The sequence below is a fragment of the Carassius carassius genome, chromosome 12 (genome assembly GCF_963082965.1).
Source record: "Carassius carassius chromosome 12, fCarCar2.1, whole genome shotgun sequence".
NCBI lineage: Eukaryota > Metazoa > Chordata > Actinopteri > Cypriniformes > Cyprinidae > Carassius > Carassius carassius.
Genome location: NC_081766.1, coordinates 19,871,611 through 19,888,469, shown reverse-complemented (window position 1 = coordinate 19,888,469; position 16,859 = coordinate 19,871,611). Strand labels below are relative to the sequence as shown.

The following is a 16,859-nucleotide window of genomic DNA, read 5'->3' as shown; positions in this document are numbered from 1 at the left end:
GCAGACAGCCACATCAGGATTGTGCTGTGGACAGCTCCCCTGCGTTCTTCAGCACACAAAGAGAATTTCTCTACAAGAGCAAAACGCGTGATCGTATCTTTTTAAAGATTGCTCATAACCCATGCGTTTCTGGGTTCAGTCATTACCTGGCACCTCGGGACAGTCCTGATCGCCATCTCACGTGCCTGGGAATAGAGCATGCTGAGCAAGCGATCGTGGATGGCGCATGTTCTATTTTTTGGAACATGACTGTCTCAGAGTTGCATGAAAGACTCAAACGTGACGGGGTCCCTCTGCCTCTGCCGTGATTCAGTGTCCTTCTTGGCAATCAGGGCAGCACTGCGTCCGGTGGAATCAAGAGGTGATTTGAGGATCAGAGTGACGGCTTCCCCAGAGGGAGTTTGTCACCCCTCAAGCACTCTGCAGCCAGAGGAGTGGTGGAAGGCTCATGCTGGCCCACTCTCTCCGGGGATGACGACCCAGCTGCGTTGCCCCCTTTGGGTGTGACAGCATTGTCTGAACCAGACCCAGAGATGACAGCTATGCTTTCCTGGGACGCCGAGAATGTTGGGCTTCTGTGGAATCCCCCACTGCATCGCGATACTTCGAGGTTGGATGAGTGGTTTCTCAGTGGAGGTCATGCTGGTTTTCAGAGCCCCCCTCTGCTGGTGCCATTTTTCCCAGAGGTGCATGAGGCGCTTACAAGATCATGGAAGGCACCTTTTACTACCCGAAACAAATCTTTTAGCTCCTCTGCTCTCACCACCCTCAATGGTGGAGCCACTTTGGGGTGCATGGGCCTTCCTTTGGTGGCTCGGCCGGTGGCCATGCAACTGTGTCCTACGGCCACTTCCACTCTGCAGGGTGATCCATGTCTCCAGGAGGAAACCTGCTGCTTCCACCCCTGCAGCTACCCCTGCTTCTACACAGCAGCAGCCTTCCACCAGACAGTGTCGTGAAGCCGGTCACAGGCAGGTTGCCCAGCCCGTCCAGGCCCCCACTAAACCTGTTGGTAAGCGCAAGTGGCCCTCAGATGGGCGACCCGGAAATGGAGGAGAGTGGGGAGATGGTGACCACACCACTCCCTCCCCTGGAGGAGGCCGGGTGTTTTTTCCCGCACACAGAGGAATCAGGTAAGTGCTACACTTCAGACCCATACTCCGCCCTCTGCTATCACAGGCCTTGGGTCGAGTCCCTGTGTTCCACCTTGCTGCCCCACTGTGGTATATCGGTGGCTCCGTTGGTTTCTCTGGCATAGTCTCTCAGAGCCTGGTTATAGCTCCCCAGTCCATCTCGGTAGCTGCTGCAGATCATCAGACTCGGCTACGCAATTCAGTTTACCCGGCATTCCCCCAAGTTCAGGGGCATCTGCTTCACTTCAGTCAAGACTGTCGATGCCTCTGTCTTGCGTGCAGAAATCTCAGACATACTGGCAAAGAACGCGATAAAGTCTGACCCTCAAGCAGATATTAGGTTGGGTTTTATTACATCTTCACCAATGTCGTGGAGGCAGCCCTTGTTCCTTTGAGAGAACGAGGGAGTGCACATTATACATTTGGCACCGACGACTGGCTCATACTTGAACAGTCTCACAATCAGTCTCACAAACCTTGACTAGCTGGGTCTCCGGATCAACTTGGAAAAGAACATACTCGTGCCAATGCAGAAAATCTCTTTTCTCGGCATGGAGTTGGATTCAGTCAGTCAGACAGCACACCTCACCCAGGAACTTGCTCAGTCTGTGCTGAACTGCCTCAAGAATTTATCATGCAGGACGGCGGTCCCACTGAAATTCTTTCAGAGGCTCATGTGGCATATGTCTGCAGCTGCCGCGGTAGTTCCACTCTGTCTGCTCCATATAAGACTGCTTCTTCAGGCAGAAGTACCACTGAAATGGGTATCCAGTTATGCTGTGCATTCAAGGATGCCTCGGCCACGTACAGTCTCATGGATTTAGACAGGTCATTGGCATTGCATTGGCATATCAATTGCCCTGAGTTGCTAGCAGTATGCCTTGCCCTAAGCTGCCTCAGATGAGGCAAGTGATGTTCTGGTACACACAAACAACACTGTGAACTTTCTGTATATCAACCGGCAAGGCAGATTACGCTCCTGTCACTCACCCATCACCTCCTCCTGTTGAGTCAGAAGCATCTGAGGTCTCTTTGTGCCATCCACATCCCGGGAGTGTTCAATCGGGCAGCTGACGAGCTGTCTTGAGCGGCACTTGTGGGAGAGTGGAGACTCCACCCCCAGGTGGTTTAACTGATCTGGAGTTGGTTCAGAGTTGCTCAGCTAGACCTGTTTGCATCTACAGAAACCACCCACTGCCAGTGGTTCTACTCCCTAACCGAGGCAATTTTCAGCACAGATGCACTGGCACACAGCTGGCCTGCACAAATATGTGTTCCCCCCAGAGAGCCTGCTCGCACAGACACTGTGCAAGATCAGGGAGGATGAAGAGCAGGTCTTGTTAGTGGCTTCATATTGGCCCGACAGGACCTGGTTCCAGGAACTTATGCTCCTCGTGACAGCCCCTCCCTGGCCGATTCCTCTTATGAAAAAGGATCTGCTTTTTCAGAGACAGGGCACACTTTAGCAGCTGCAACCAGACTTGTGGAAACTCCTTGTGTGGTCCCTGGATGGGACGCAGTGGTTCTAAGTGACCTACCCCAAGAGGTAGCTCTCACTGTCGCTTCAGAACATGCTCCGTCCACGAGAGAGGCCTACGTATTAAGGTGGAACCTGTTTGTCGAATGGTGTTCCTCACACCAGGAGGACCCCCGGAGATATTCGGTCAAAGCCGTGCTTTCTTTCTTGCAGCAAGGTTTGGAGCGTAGGCTGTCCCCCTTCACCCTTAAGGTTTACATTGCTGCTATTTCAGCCCATCACAACCTCTAGCTCTCACTGTCGCTTCAGAACATGCTCCGTCCACGAGAGAGGCCTACGTATTAAGGTGGAACCTGTTTGTCGAATGGTGTTCCTCGCACCAGGAGGACCCCCGGAGATATTCGGTCAAAGCCGTGCTTTCTTTCTTGCAGCAAGGTTTGGAGCGTAGGCTGTCCCCCTTCACCCTTAAGGTTTACATTGCTGCTTACATTTCAGCCCATCACAACCCCATAGAGTGGAGGTCGGTGGGGAACCATGATATGAACCACAGTTTTTTTTAGGGGAGCCAGGAGATTAAATCCTCCTAGGCCTTCCTCCCTCCTTCTTGGAATTTGGTATTGGTGCTTAGAGCCCTACAAGCTGCCCCACTCAAGCCTTTGCAGTAAATCAAGTTGTAGTTTCTGTCTATGAAAACCCTACTACTGACTGCATTGTCTCGATCAAGAGGTTGGGGGACCTGCAGGCATTTTTGGTCGATGAATCATGTCTTCAGTTTTGGTCGGCTGATTCCACCGCAACACTGAGACCCGGCCTGGCTACATGCCCAAGGTTCCTATCACTCCCTTCAGGGACCAGTTGGTGAAACTGCAAGTGCTGCCCCTGGAGGAGGCAGACCCAGACCTTGCTTTGCTCTGTCCTCTACGCACACTGTGACAGTACATAGATAGAAGTCAGAGTTTTAGGACCTCAAAACAGCTCTTTGTCTAGTATGGTGAACAGCAGAAGTGGAAAGCTATCTCCAAGCAGAGGATGGCCCACTGGATAGTGGATGCCATCACCTTGGCCTACGAAGCACAAGGTGTGACCTGTTCACTCAGGCTGCGTGCTCACTCCACCAGGGGTGTTTCATCATCCTGGGCACTGGTTTGTGGCGCCTCGCTAGCAGACATCTGTAGAGCTGCGGGCTGGGTGACTCCTAACATGTTCACTAGGTTATATAGCCTGTGTGTCAAACCAGTTTTCTCCTGTATTCTCACCTTAAACCGGTAGTGGCACTGAGATGCCCAGTTCGGAGTCCACTTGCAACATCCTGGACGCCTAGTTCTCCAGAGAGTCCCCTGACCAGGCAGACCCTGTAGAGTCCAGTAAATGTTCAAAGAAATGTGAGGTGAATCCGCAGTGTGTCCTCTTCTGAATGTAATGGCACAATTTTCCAGTGTTATCCAAGTTCTACCGTTGGGTTTTGAAGAACAACTGTAGTCGACCTTCTCTGTGTAGAGCCCGGTCCTATCGTCTGCCTTGTAGTTTTAGGACCTCAAAACAGCTCTTTGTCTAGTATGGTGAACAGCAGAAGTGGAAAGCTATCTCCAAGCAGAGGATGGCCCACTTGATAGTGGATGCCATCACCTTGGCCTACGAAGCACAAGGTGTGACCTGTTCACTCAGGCTGCGTGCTCACTCCACCAGGGGTGTTTCATCATCCTGGGCACTGGTTTGTGGCGCCTCGCTAGCAGACATCTGTAGAGCTGCGGGCTGGGTGACTCCTAACATGTTCACTAGGTTATATAGCCTGTGTGTCAAACCAGTTTTCTCCTGTATTCTCACCTTAAACCGGTAGTGGCACTGAGATGCCCAGTTCGGAGTCCGCTTGCAACATCCTGGACGCCTAGTTCTCCAGAGAGTCCCCTGACCAGGCAGACCCTGTAGAGTCCAGTAAATGTTCAAAAAAATGTGAGGTGAATCCGCAGTGTGTCCTCTTCTGAATGTAATGGCACAATTTTCCAGTGTTATCCAAGTTCTACCGTTGGGTTTTGAAGAACAACTGTAGTCGACCTTCTCTGTGTAGAGCCCGGTCCTATCGTCTGCCTTGTAGTAAGGATCAGGAGGCCTACACAGGGCACTGGAGGGGTCAGCACCTGTGGTGTGTTGGTAGGGATGCCAATTCGTTGGTCATCACCGATATGACGTCAAGAGTGACCTACTGAAAGGGAGGGAACAGACTTCACAACCAGTCACTACAGTTGCTGTACCAGCGTCAACATCTCCATTCCCTCCTTCAGGGAATGAGGGTTACATACACAACCAAGATGATCTTTTCTTACATATTGTGGCATACATCTAAATGAAATGGATTATTAAAAATAATGTATGGCAGGGACTTGCAGTGCATTCAGTTGGATGTTGATTGGATGGAAGCAGATCTGAATGCGCGTTTGTAGTAGATTGTAAAAAAGGGAGGAGATTTAAAGTTGACTAAATAATTGGAGAAGTCTGGCATAATTCAAATCTTCAGACAAATCTGCCATTTAAATGGAAGATCAAGTTATGATATATTCTGATAAAAAATTGCCATTAAAAAGGGGTGGGGAAAACATAAAAATAAATAAAAGATGCATGGATAATTTACAGTGATATTATTAATTAAGGAAACATGGTGAATTTCCATTTCATTTAAAAAATCCTCCTTTTGCGTTCAATTGATGAAAAATTTATATACATTTTTTTTTTGACAACATTAAGGTGAGAAATTAACAGAATTCTCATTTATAGGTAACTCTGAAGCACTTTTCTCATTTTTTGGTGATCTCTTTAAGGTTAAATATGGACATCAAGTCTGGATGGAATAATGAATTTTCCATTTAACAGTGTTAAAAGGGCAGGGCAGTGTGAGTGTGTGTGTGTTCAAAAGGAAAGACAGAGTGAAGGACACAGAATAGATGGAGAGATGGTGTGCAAGACATACAAGAATACAGAAAAACAGAAAATTAAAAAGGGAGCATAACACAGATAGTCCAGTCAGATATCAAGGAAAACAAGGACAGAGTTTTAACTTCACTGAGTGACCTCCAATGGAGGAGAACACAGAGACTAATTAGTTTATCAACACAGGGTGTCAGTAAGCACATGACAAACAGATGCATTTTTTTTCAAGTAACTCTAGAGAGGGACTGACCAATGCCAACAAAGACCACTTGGAAGCCCTCCTCCCTCAGCGAGGTCAGAGTCATCCCATTCTGTCCCAATCCCTTCTCAAGAACAACCTGTCGAGAAAAAAATAATAATAATAATCCACACTGCATCTGTCTCAGCTGCCTCCATCTGTTTGTATTATTCACATAAAAAGGATGTTTGCGTCAATTATTCTACGCTGCTGTGAATTCCAGGATATAATTACATCAATCATCCTGGAATCTTTGTATACAGATGAGTATAGTAACGTTACATTGGTGCAAACGGAGTAATTATATTGTCACTGTGCCGCTTTTTGTTGTTGTACAAATGACAAATAGACCTGTGGTTCACAAGTGGTGGGTCACAGGTCTATTCTTAAAGGGTAACGGGCTGCAGGGGAAAATAAATCAAATAACAGAGAGAGCAAATACAGCAAATAATAAAGTAAACCTAACAATATATTCATCAATATTTAGAAAAGCAAAATAGACATGCTTATCAAACTGGACAAAAAACTTCTCATATATTTTTTTTTTTATATTAAAGGCTGTGCTTCCAATCAGTTTGTACAATATTTTGTCACCTATTAAAAGCCAGTTAAATTAGTCAGATGCCAACATTGAATGCTTACGTGACATTAATCACAAAAACTAACATATGCAAGGTCAAGGAAAAAGAATGGACCAAAACTGAAATTTTGACCGATAGTTAAAAGTTGATAATTTCATGTGACAATGTTAAAAATAAATAAATATTAATAGTTGTTTTGAATGCTATATGTGAATTTCTGCATCATAACATTATAATATACGGTATGAAAAATTTATATTCATTTTGATATTTGCTAAATATTACATTTAACACTGCTATTAAATTATTAGTGTTTAAAAGATTGTAAAGACAGAGGAAATTAGCAGCACATTTAAATATACAATAACATATGATATATAAACTACTGTTCAAAAGTTTGAAGTTGGAATGATTTTATTTTTATTTTTTTTATGTTTTTGAAAGAAGTTTGTTATGCTCACTGAGGCCACATTTATTTGATCAATAATGCAGTATAAATAGTAACAAAAAAAAAGTAATGTTCCCCATTATTCAGTCACAAGTTATGTCGACAGGCAATGAAAATTGGTTATAATGGATCAGATTTTTGCTTCGGAGACATTTTTTTTCTTTTTGTGAGTGATTGACTGAAGTGATTGACTGAAAGGGAATGTCTTGGTTATGTATGTGACCCTTTATAAATTTTTAGCATTTTTATTTTAAAAACTTAATATTTTTCTGGAAATAAATGTGCAAAGTTTTTTTTCATGATTCATTGGTAGAAAGATCAACAGCACAATTTATTTGAAATATAATTTTTTTTAACATTGTACATTTAATTACAGTTACCTTTTATCAATACCCAAACTTTTGAGCAGTAGTTTATATCTAATATCAACTTACATCATAAATGAAAAAGCAAATGATATGGTAATGATTTGTCATCCTAAATCAAATATACAATAATTTACCATATTGTTAAGCCTATGCAATTAATAGTAAGTACATGTTAGTGTTTGATTGTAATGATGACTTTTATGAACTTCTAAGTCTATTTAGGACCAAGAGAACCTAGACATTTCATTTTTTGGGGGGGGTGGGGGGGTTGACTAATGATTTGAGCAAAATTCAGTGTTTTTGTTGAATGGTGGAAAGGTGGAATCCTCATCATCATTCATTTTCACATTTAAAATAATTGGAAATGAAATTTTGCTAAATTATTTTTATTTTTTGCTGAAAATGAATGAAGTGCTGATGTGAAGGTCAGTTTATGGGACTTAGTGTGCCCCTTACCTAACCTTAACCAACCTCAATCAAGTTTGAGAACTCCTTTCTCTTGCCCCTTCTCTCTCTCCAGCTCTCTCAAGACTAAAATCAAATTAATCATGGTCAGGTGATCTGGATGAGGATTATCGATTGCCATTTCTCACCATCACAGCTCTCATGTAATGGACAGATGGATGTATTTGCCACTTGCCTCACTAATGTGGCTTTTAATTGTGTTTTGTTAGCTCGCTTTTTTCCCTGCATGGTTATTAATGTCAATGACATTTGGCTGCTGATGGGTTGGAAGGATGTGACATAGACCCCATCTCTCTTTCACTGGTACCTTTACACCAAGATCCTTCATCAGATCAATCTCAAACTGCACAACCTCATAGGGCAAACGGAACTGGGGAATTTCAGCAGTGCTGCAAAAAAAGAGAGGGAGACACATAAACACAACTTTTAATATTTGCAATTGTATATTTGTAGCATTATATTGATTAGTCATGATCAGGATGCACTGATCGATCAGTCTGCTAAGCTCTGTTCAACTTTGTCTCATCAGCAGCAGTCTTTCTAGCTCATGCTTGTGCCATTTCTCATTGAAAATTAATATCGTCCAGTTGCTTTGATGTTATGCAAATCAATGTTTGCGTGAACAAAAACATTTCGCAAGTGAAAGGTATGGTGCAAATGACAAGATCGGCAACATCTCGTTTACTCATCATGTGACTAGACTACTGACAAGATGAATATGACAGGACAAAAGTTTCTGGAGAACAACATGACTGCAGTGTTCCACCAGCTAGACCAAGACAAGCAATGTCTTTCCAGGCTGAGGTTAAGAAGATCACTGCTTCATAAACATTAGTTTAGCAGAAAAACATTCAGAAACATTTACTCTAGTGATGTGTCGTTCTTGAACGATTCGTTCATTTTGAACGAATCTTTAATGTGACTCGGGAAGAACGAGTCGTCTTGGGGAGTGATTCGTTCAGTCGCGCATGCGCATTATTCTATAGGTTCTGTTCTAGTAGTAGTGATTCACCTGTCAGTCAATGCAGTCTTGAGCCGGAAAGAGAATTGATTAGTTCATAGTTCGGGTCTATCGGGTTTTTGACTCGTTCCTTAATCACGTGACAGCCCCATACGCTTACCCAATGCAGTCTGAGCCGGAAAGAGAATTGATTAGTTCATAGTTCGGGTCTATCGGGTTTTTGACTCGTTCCTTAATCACGTGACAGCCACATACGCTAAAACCAATGCAATATGAGCCGGAAAGAGAATTGATTAGTTCATCTCATGAGTCTTCGGGTCGGGTCGAGTCATTCCTTAATCACGTGACAGACCCATACGCTAACAGTAAAAGAATGCAGTATTGAGCCGGAAAGAGAATTGATTAGTTCATCTTTCGGTTCTTCGGGTTGTCCGTTCTTTTGTCCCGTGATGTGACAACATTGGCTAGAGTAATTATTAAATCAGATTGTCTGTATAAACCATACTTTTGTAACATATGACACTTTATAAACATTAAAAAACACTGTGTACATACTTTTGAATTGTTGTTTATTGTTTATTTTTGTGCCAGAAAAGCTTTGTAACAAAGAGGACAACTATTCCAAAATAAATCAAATAATAAAAAAGTAAATAATTAAAAATAAAATTAAAAGATAATAAAGCCACAGGGTCTAATAACCTTAACAAATGAACTTTAAAAGTACAATATAAAAAAAGAAAGAAAAAAAAAGGAAAAACTAAATATTGCACAACAAGCTTTGCTTTTTTTATATAATAATTTAAAATGAATACATTTTAAAATAAATAACACTTTTGTGCCAAAATAAAAACTTTATATCAAAGAGGATAACTATTCCCCAAATAATTTTAAACCATTTAAATAAAAATAAATGAAAATTAAGAGATACTAAAGCTACGGAGCCTTATAACAATAACAAATTACCTTTAAAATCACAACAACAACAAAAATATTGCACAACAAGCTAGTCTTTTTCTAAATAAATAAAAATAAATAAGCTTTAAAATAAATAACACACTGTGGCTATATTTTTAGGACTTGCTTTAAGGCATGTTTGCATTAAAAAAAACAAGCTCCCTGACCTTGGATGGGCTGAGTCTGTTTCTTCTATCTGAGATAATCTGCCCAGTTTTAGAAAAAATTCTTTCAGATGGCACAGATGTGGCCACAATGCAAAGTCTTGTCTTTGTGACTTCAGAAAGGCTTTTGTATACTGGTGAACATCTCCTCCACCAGGCCAGAGGGTCTGATGTGCGGGGTAAGATTGGCTCTGCAAGGTATAGCCTTTATAGCATCTGAGGTCTTAGAAGAGGTAGCAGAAGGCCTCAAGCTTGCTACCCTCTCGTCAAAGTCTACCCAAAACATGGCCCCTGCACTGGCAGTAGCACCAGGATCTGAAGTATCCTCCTCACTCTGAGCTGGGTTAAAACAATTAAAGCTGAAGTTATCATAACCTTAATGTTTTAAACTAACATTAATAATTCAAATTCAAAATTTTATTTGCTTTTAATGTATTTGTCATTATGTCCTTTTTTGAGAAATCTTCTTATACATATATTACACCAATATGTCAAGTCTGCCTAGGAAGAGCAATTATTATACCAGCAAACTCAAAATTGGAGTACAAATGAACCAACTAGTATAAATACTTTTTATTGTAAGCTTGAATTATTATATTATTATATAGCCTAGTGTTTATTTACCGATAGACAGTCAACAAGACAAATTAATCAAACCACAGATCCTCAACAAACAGTAACAAAAACACAGTGACAGAAAATGTCAGAAATAGCGTATGGGTCTGTCACGTGATTAAGGAACGAGTCAAACTCGACCCGAGACCCGAAAGACTCATGAGATGAACTAATCAATTCTCTTTCCGGCTCAAGACTGCGTTAGTTTTGCATATGGGGCTGTCACGTAATTAAGGAATGACTTAAACCTGAAGACTTCTTGTCAGATAAGAGGTGAGGTGAGCTAATCACAGACTGAAGACCCAGGTAAAGAATGATTTTTTTTTTCTGTATCTTATAGCATTTTAGTTTTGTATTGTTTTTAATGTGATCAACGTTTGCGTAAGTACTAGATGTGTTGGGGAAGTAACACATAACATTTTCATTACATTTTGCTAAAATGAACGAAATGAACGAAATGACTCGAAAAAAGATTAGTTCATTTTGCTGAACGAGGCTCAAAAGTCCGAGTCGGTAAAATGATCCGAACTTCCCATCACTAATTTACTCTACCTGAGGCCACCAATGTATTCCTGTTTCTCGAAGATGGTGATGTTGTCATAGCCTAACCGAGCCAGGAAGGAGGCACAGCTGATGCTGGCAGGGCCGCAGCCAATAAGAGCAATTCTTGTGTGGAAGCTTTCCGGCATTTTGTGTGCTGTGGGAAGCTCTGGATTCCTGATCTGAGGGATGCCCATCTTACTGAACACCTGAAAAGAGCATAGAAAATTCCTCAAACAAACCTCACCTTTATTCTGGCTCCATAAAATACACATTTCCATAAATCCTATTTCCCCAGCACTTCAACCTCTGGAATATTTATCAATGTGCAAATTACAGTTCAAAGTTGACCTCCCTAGAGCTTTTTACAGTAAAAGCACAGATCCGCTCAGGCCAAATGAAACAACATTATGCCATGATTGCCTTATTCTCTTTCCTCTCTTATTGAGCTCCAGAAAGCCTTTCAGGCCCTGTTTGCATCATCTCATCTCAACTGACTTTTTACCAGAAGCCACCCTGGGCATATAATGTGATTTACTGTATGTGATGTACTGTACAGTTCCTGCTTTACACTAATGCAGGCACTGGTCTGTGTATGTCTGCGAACTCATACTGAGGAGAGGAGGAGAGGCGAGCAGCAGCTGATGGCCCTGTGTAAGGCTTACCTAATCAACAGGCTGATAAAAACCCTGGCCTTTCACATTTGAGAAGAGAGGAGTTGTCATCTCTGTGGTGAGAGGTGACGGGGCAAAGCAGCTGATGGGATGGTACAGTTGGCCTTCTCTTACAGGACTTTCTGGACCTCTCAGGATTATTTTTTATTTATTTTTTCAAAAAAGGGGGATGACAAAATGGAGAGATTCGCTTTGGTCAGGTGAAGAGAAGATGAGGTGAAGACGGGAGAGCTAGACATTTGACAATGATAAGTACTCATTGATACAATGATAAAAATCGTACTCGTTTACTTAACGTAACCTTGGTTACCTGAGATACGGGAATGAGTACTGCATCTTGCTTGATGCATATGGGAAAAAGCCTTTTTTCTCCTGAACTGGAGCGTTTTTCATTCACGCAATGAAACTGCATGTCCAGTGGTTCATGCAATGTATTAAAAAACGAATCAATGGCCTGAAAGTGGAGCTGCACAAGCCTGTGGCAACAGGGCCCGCCAAGCCTGTAAAAGCCCGCCAGAATGGGCGGGGCATTCTGGCTATATAAGAGGTTGTTCGCCACAGGATTCTCAGGTTACTTCGACTGAAGCGAGGACAGCGTGACGCAGGAACTGAGATGAGCGATCCGATGTGGAGTGGATGGAGTGCCAGAGGGGTGAGGAATTAGCGAGGAGATGAGTCAGGAAGAACAGGAACGAGAAACCAGGCATACAACAGGGAGCTTCAAACAACGATCTGACAAACACAAGATGAAAGACAGGGCAATATATAGGGAGCAGGTAATGAGTGGCAGCTGTGGCTGATGAACAATTAACGGAGACGCCCACATGAAACGATCAGTGCTGACAAGAGACACACAAAACTCCACCCACATAGTGATTAACAGAGACGACGGTTTTACCAACCGTGACAGGAAGCATGGAGAGCGTAATGACCTGTGCTCTGAATAGAGTGAAGAGCACCTTAGGTACATAACCGTGCCTTGGTTTCAGGATGACTTAAGTGTAGTTAGGCTCTCTAATAGAGAGCACCTGCAGGTCCCCTATTTGCTTTACTGATGCCTGTGCTAGAAGCAGAGCAGTCTTCAGCGCTAACGACAGAATGCTGGCAGACTATAGCGGCTCGAGGGTGACAGAACCGTGACAGTACCCTCCCCTCTAGGAATGCCTCCTGGCGTTCCCTGATCACCCTACCTGTCGATTGTAATCATCAATAAGGGAGTGATCCAGTATGTCCCTAGCAGGTACCCAACTCCTCTCCTCTGGACCGTAACCTTCCCAGTCCACCAAGTACTGGACTCCTTGTCTCCTCTGTCTCGAGTTCAGAATGCGAATTCAGATTCCAGACTAGGAAAAACTGGTGGCTGGTAACCTATACTGCACTCATATGGGGAGAGGCCCGTGGATGACACTGGTAACGAGTTATGTGCGTACTCAACCATCGAGAGTTGTTGGTTCCAGGATGATGGATTCTTGGAGACCAAACATGGCAACGTGCTCTCCAAATCTTGGTTGGCACACTCGGACTGACTGTTGCTCTGGGGATGATAACCCGAAGACAGGCTAACCGTAGCTCTCAATAATTTACAAAATTCTTGCCAAAATTTGGCCACAAATTGGGAACCCCTGTCAGAGACCACGTCCATCTGGAGGCCATGTAACTGAAAGACGTTATCAATTACAGTAACCTCTGTCTCCTTGGCTGAAGGTAGTTTGGGCAATGGAATGAAATATGCCGCCTTCGAGATTTGGTCCACTACGGTCAAAACAATCATCATTCCATAAAAGGGTGGGAGGTGGTAACAAAATCTAGTGCGATGTGGGACCAGGGTCTCGAGGGGACAGACAGCAGTTGGAGTAACCCATCTGGAGGTCAGTTAGACATCTTACCACTGGCACAAACCGAGCAGGCCAAAACAAAATCGTCAATGTCGCGAGCAATTAGTGGCCACCAAAATTGTTGCTTTACTAAGAACCTAGTATGGCTTACTCCTGGATGACACGCAACATTGGAGCAATGACCCCATTGAACAACGTCAGACCGCAACCCCTCTGGCACGAACAACCAACTCCCACCTCTGACGCATCAACATCCACCACAAACTGACGTGTGGGATCAGGGGCAACTAAGATGGGAGCCAAAATGAAGCGACTTTTGAGGTTGGTAAATACAGCTTCGGCTGTATCGGACAACCTGAACATTGTTCTGGGGGAGGTCAAGGCGGTCAGAGGTGCGACTAGTTGGCTGAAGTTGCTAATAAAACGCAGATAGAAATTGGCGAACCACAGAAACCGCTGTAGGGCCTTAAGGGAATCTGGACTTGGCCAATCTATCACAGCCTTAACCTTGTCAGGATCCATACGTATTCCCTCAGACAAGACGATGTAACCTAGGAAAGAAACAGACTGTGCATGAAAAATGCATTTCTCCGCTTTGAAAAAAAGCCCATTCTCTAGCAACCTCTGGAGTACTGTAATGTAATGCACGTGTTCCTGGAGAGACGAAGAAAAAAATCAATATGTCATCCAGGTAACCATATATGAACTGATCTACCATGTCTCTCAACACGTCATTTAGGGCTCTCAGCAACGTGGGGAAATTCCATGAAGGGACGGTAGAGGGATTCAGCCTCCTGGTGCCCCTTAGAAAGCGGATGACTGCGTTGTGTCTCTCAACCTATTGGCCCTAGATCAGGGCATGAGAAGCATCCCTTATGCAGCAGCTCTTGCAAAAATGACAACACCTGTCAAATCAAAAGTCTAAATTAGCGCTGAAGGGGGCGCTAACAATGCAGACCCAACTGTAGCACTTGCGATGCTGCTGCCATAAGGCCCAGCATTCTCTGAAACGCTTTGAGTGGGCGATCGGAACCAATCTTGGAGGAGGTTGCCAGTCTCTGTATAGTCAGAGCTCGATCCGGCATGACTACAGCTCTCATTTGGGCTAAGTCTAAAACTGTTCCCAGAAACGATATTTATTGGCTGGAGAACAACAATTGACCCTGAGTCCCAGGTACTCCAAATGGCTGAGATGAAGGATCCTGTGTGATATTAATTCTGCCTCTGACTGGGCCAGAAGGAGCCAGTTGTCGAGGTAGTTGAGAGTGCGGATTCCCATCTGTCTCAAAGGGGAGAGCAAAAAGTATGCATCCAGTGAAAAGAACCAGTCTCTTGAGTGAATTTATGCAAGGTTAAATTTCAGCGTAGTCATCCTGAACAACCTTTTCATGAGGGCGTGATTCAGGTGTTTGAGATCATGGATGGGCTGGAGGCCACCATCTGTTTTTGGGGACAGGGAAGTAGCGGCTGATAATTGCAGTGAATAACCCCATTTCATTGTCTCTAACACCCAGTTTGGCACTACAGGGATGGCCTGTCAGGCCTCAGCCCATGTGACAAGGGGTTGGATTAAATTGAGGGGCTGGTCGCTGTATGGGGACCCCAAACTCAGAAGAGGAAATTTGCTTTACCTGAAAATGCTTTTAGAAAATGCCTCGTTAGACTTAATGCTCTAATAGCAGAGCAGTCAGTGTGAGGCGCAGTCATATACAAAGCTGTCAGTGATGTTGTATCATTGGTGACAGCATTCTGCTCCAAACCGCAGGAGAAAAAAGGCTTTTTCCCATATGTGCCTAGCAAGACACCCAAAAAAACTAAAGTCTCAATTATCAAGCCGTTTTGATTTTCTAAGCAGTATGACATTATACAGCACTGACGGACTGTCCCGTATTAGCATATTTCCAACCTCAGCCAGTTGTACGTTGATCACCATATTCGCTGTGCTCAAGCAGCTGTAGTGAATGTCTCAGTTACACTTCATTTTAAGGTGTCCTTGTTACAGTGTAATTATACATTTAAGTAGTGCTCAATTTCCCGCAGTTCCTATGCCATCCTCTCCTGCTGCCTTCTCACCATCATCATCTGGATTACTCACCGTCTCCCCACCACCTTGGATTGTCGTCTTCCCAGCATTGTCTTTGTACTCTTGTTTGTTTGTCTAATTCTCATTAAATTGTTAACTCGCACTTGTTTCCAGCTCCTCCTTCACCCAGTCGTCACAGAACGTTCTCACCACCATGGAAGCAGCGAGCACCAACACTCTCACGGACTTTATGCAACACAGTGTCAAACGCATGGATCAGCAGCAGGAGAGCATCTCGAACACCGGACGCGCTATCCAAGCGCTGGTGGCACAGGTGTCCGAGCTCACCCAGCAGATCCATCAGCTCACTTCTCCCACTGCGCCCATCGCACCGCCTGTGCCGCCCGTCCCCCGGGAGACCCCCCAGGATCACTTCCGGCCAGAGCCGCGACTTCCGGTGCCAGAAAACTACTCCGGTGAGCCAGCTTTTTGCAGAACTTTTCTGAATAAATGTTCTATGTACTTCGCCTTGCAGCCCCGCACCTTCGCCACCGAGGAATCCAAAGTGGCAGTTACGCTCATGCTACTGTCGGGCAAGGCCGCCCTATGGGGGACGGCGGTGTGGGAGAATCAACATCCGTGTTGTGGCTCGTTCCACACGGTGGGTAGAGCTCGGCTGTCCCGGAGGGAGAGGGAGCGGCGGAGGTCCCAAGGACTATGTTTATACTTTGGAGGCTCAGAACATACAATCTTCTCTTGCCCGGTAAAAGAGCCAGCCCGGTAGTAAACTTGAGGCTACTATCGGGTGGGATCTCCGCTACAGGAGTTGAGGAAGTCCTCATCGACATCATCGACCTTCCTTCCGGTGAAACTGCGGTGGAAAGATCACTCTCACAACTGCCACACCCTTCTGGACTCCGGAGCCGAAGGTAATTTCATCGATTCACACCTTGCACATCACCTGAACATTCCTGTCCTTTCTGTGTCTCTTCCCATCCATGTCACCGCACTCAACGGCCAGGAACTGCCTCACGTCACGCACCACACTGAACCCATCACACTACTCACTTCTGGCAATCATTGTGAAACAAATCATTGTGGGGTTCCAACACAGTCACATTGTGGAGTGAAAGTTGTCATGAGTCTTGTCTGGTTTCTGCTTGTCCTATTGTCCCTGTTTCTGTCTTTCAGAAGGAGAACATGGTGTTGCCAAACGTGCCCGCAGAGTACATGGACCTGAAGGAAGTGTTCAGTAAGTCCTGTGCTGCTTCTCTTCCTCTGCATCGTCCTTACGACTGTGCCATAGATTTAGTGCCAGGTAAGTCTCCGCCTAAGCGCAAGTTATACTCTCTTTCTATTCCTGAGAAGGAGGTCATGGAGAAATACATTTCTGATTCCTTAGCATCTGGGTTCATCCGTCCTTCCTCTTCTACAGCGGGGGCGGGATTCTTTTTTGTGGGT

At 44.3% G+C, this 16,859-nt stretch overlaps 1 protein-coding gene across 1 annotated transcript in view; it reads right to left on the bottom strand.

Moving 5' to 3' along the window:
* LOC132155070 (dihydropyrimidine dehydrogenase [NADP(+)]) overlaps positions 1-16,859 on the bottom strand; it is a 189,051-nt gene that overhangs the window by 107,960 nt on the left and 64,232 nt on the right. Inside the window, exons 6-8 of the mRNA XM_059563847.1 lie at positions 10,879-11,075; positions 7,940-8,021; positions 5,783-5,870 (exon numbers count right to left, since the gene is read on the bottom strand). Coding sequence (XP_059419830.1) covers positions 5,783-5,870; positions 7,940-8,021; positions 10,879-11,075 — 367 coding nt within the window. The remainder of the gene's footprint in view (positions 1-5,782; positions 5,871-7,939; positions 8,022-10,878; positions 11,076-16,859) is intronic.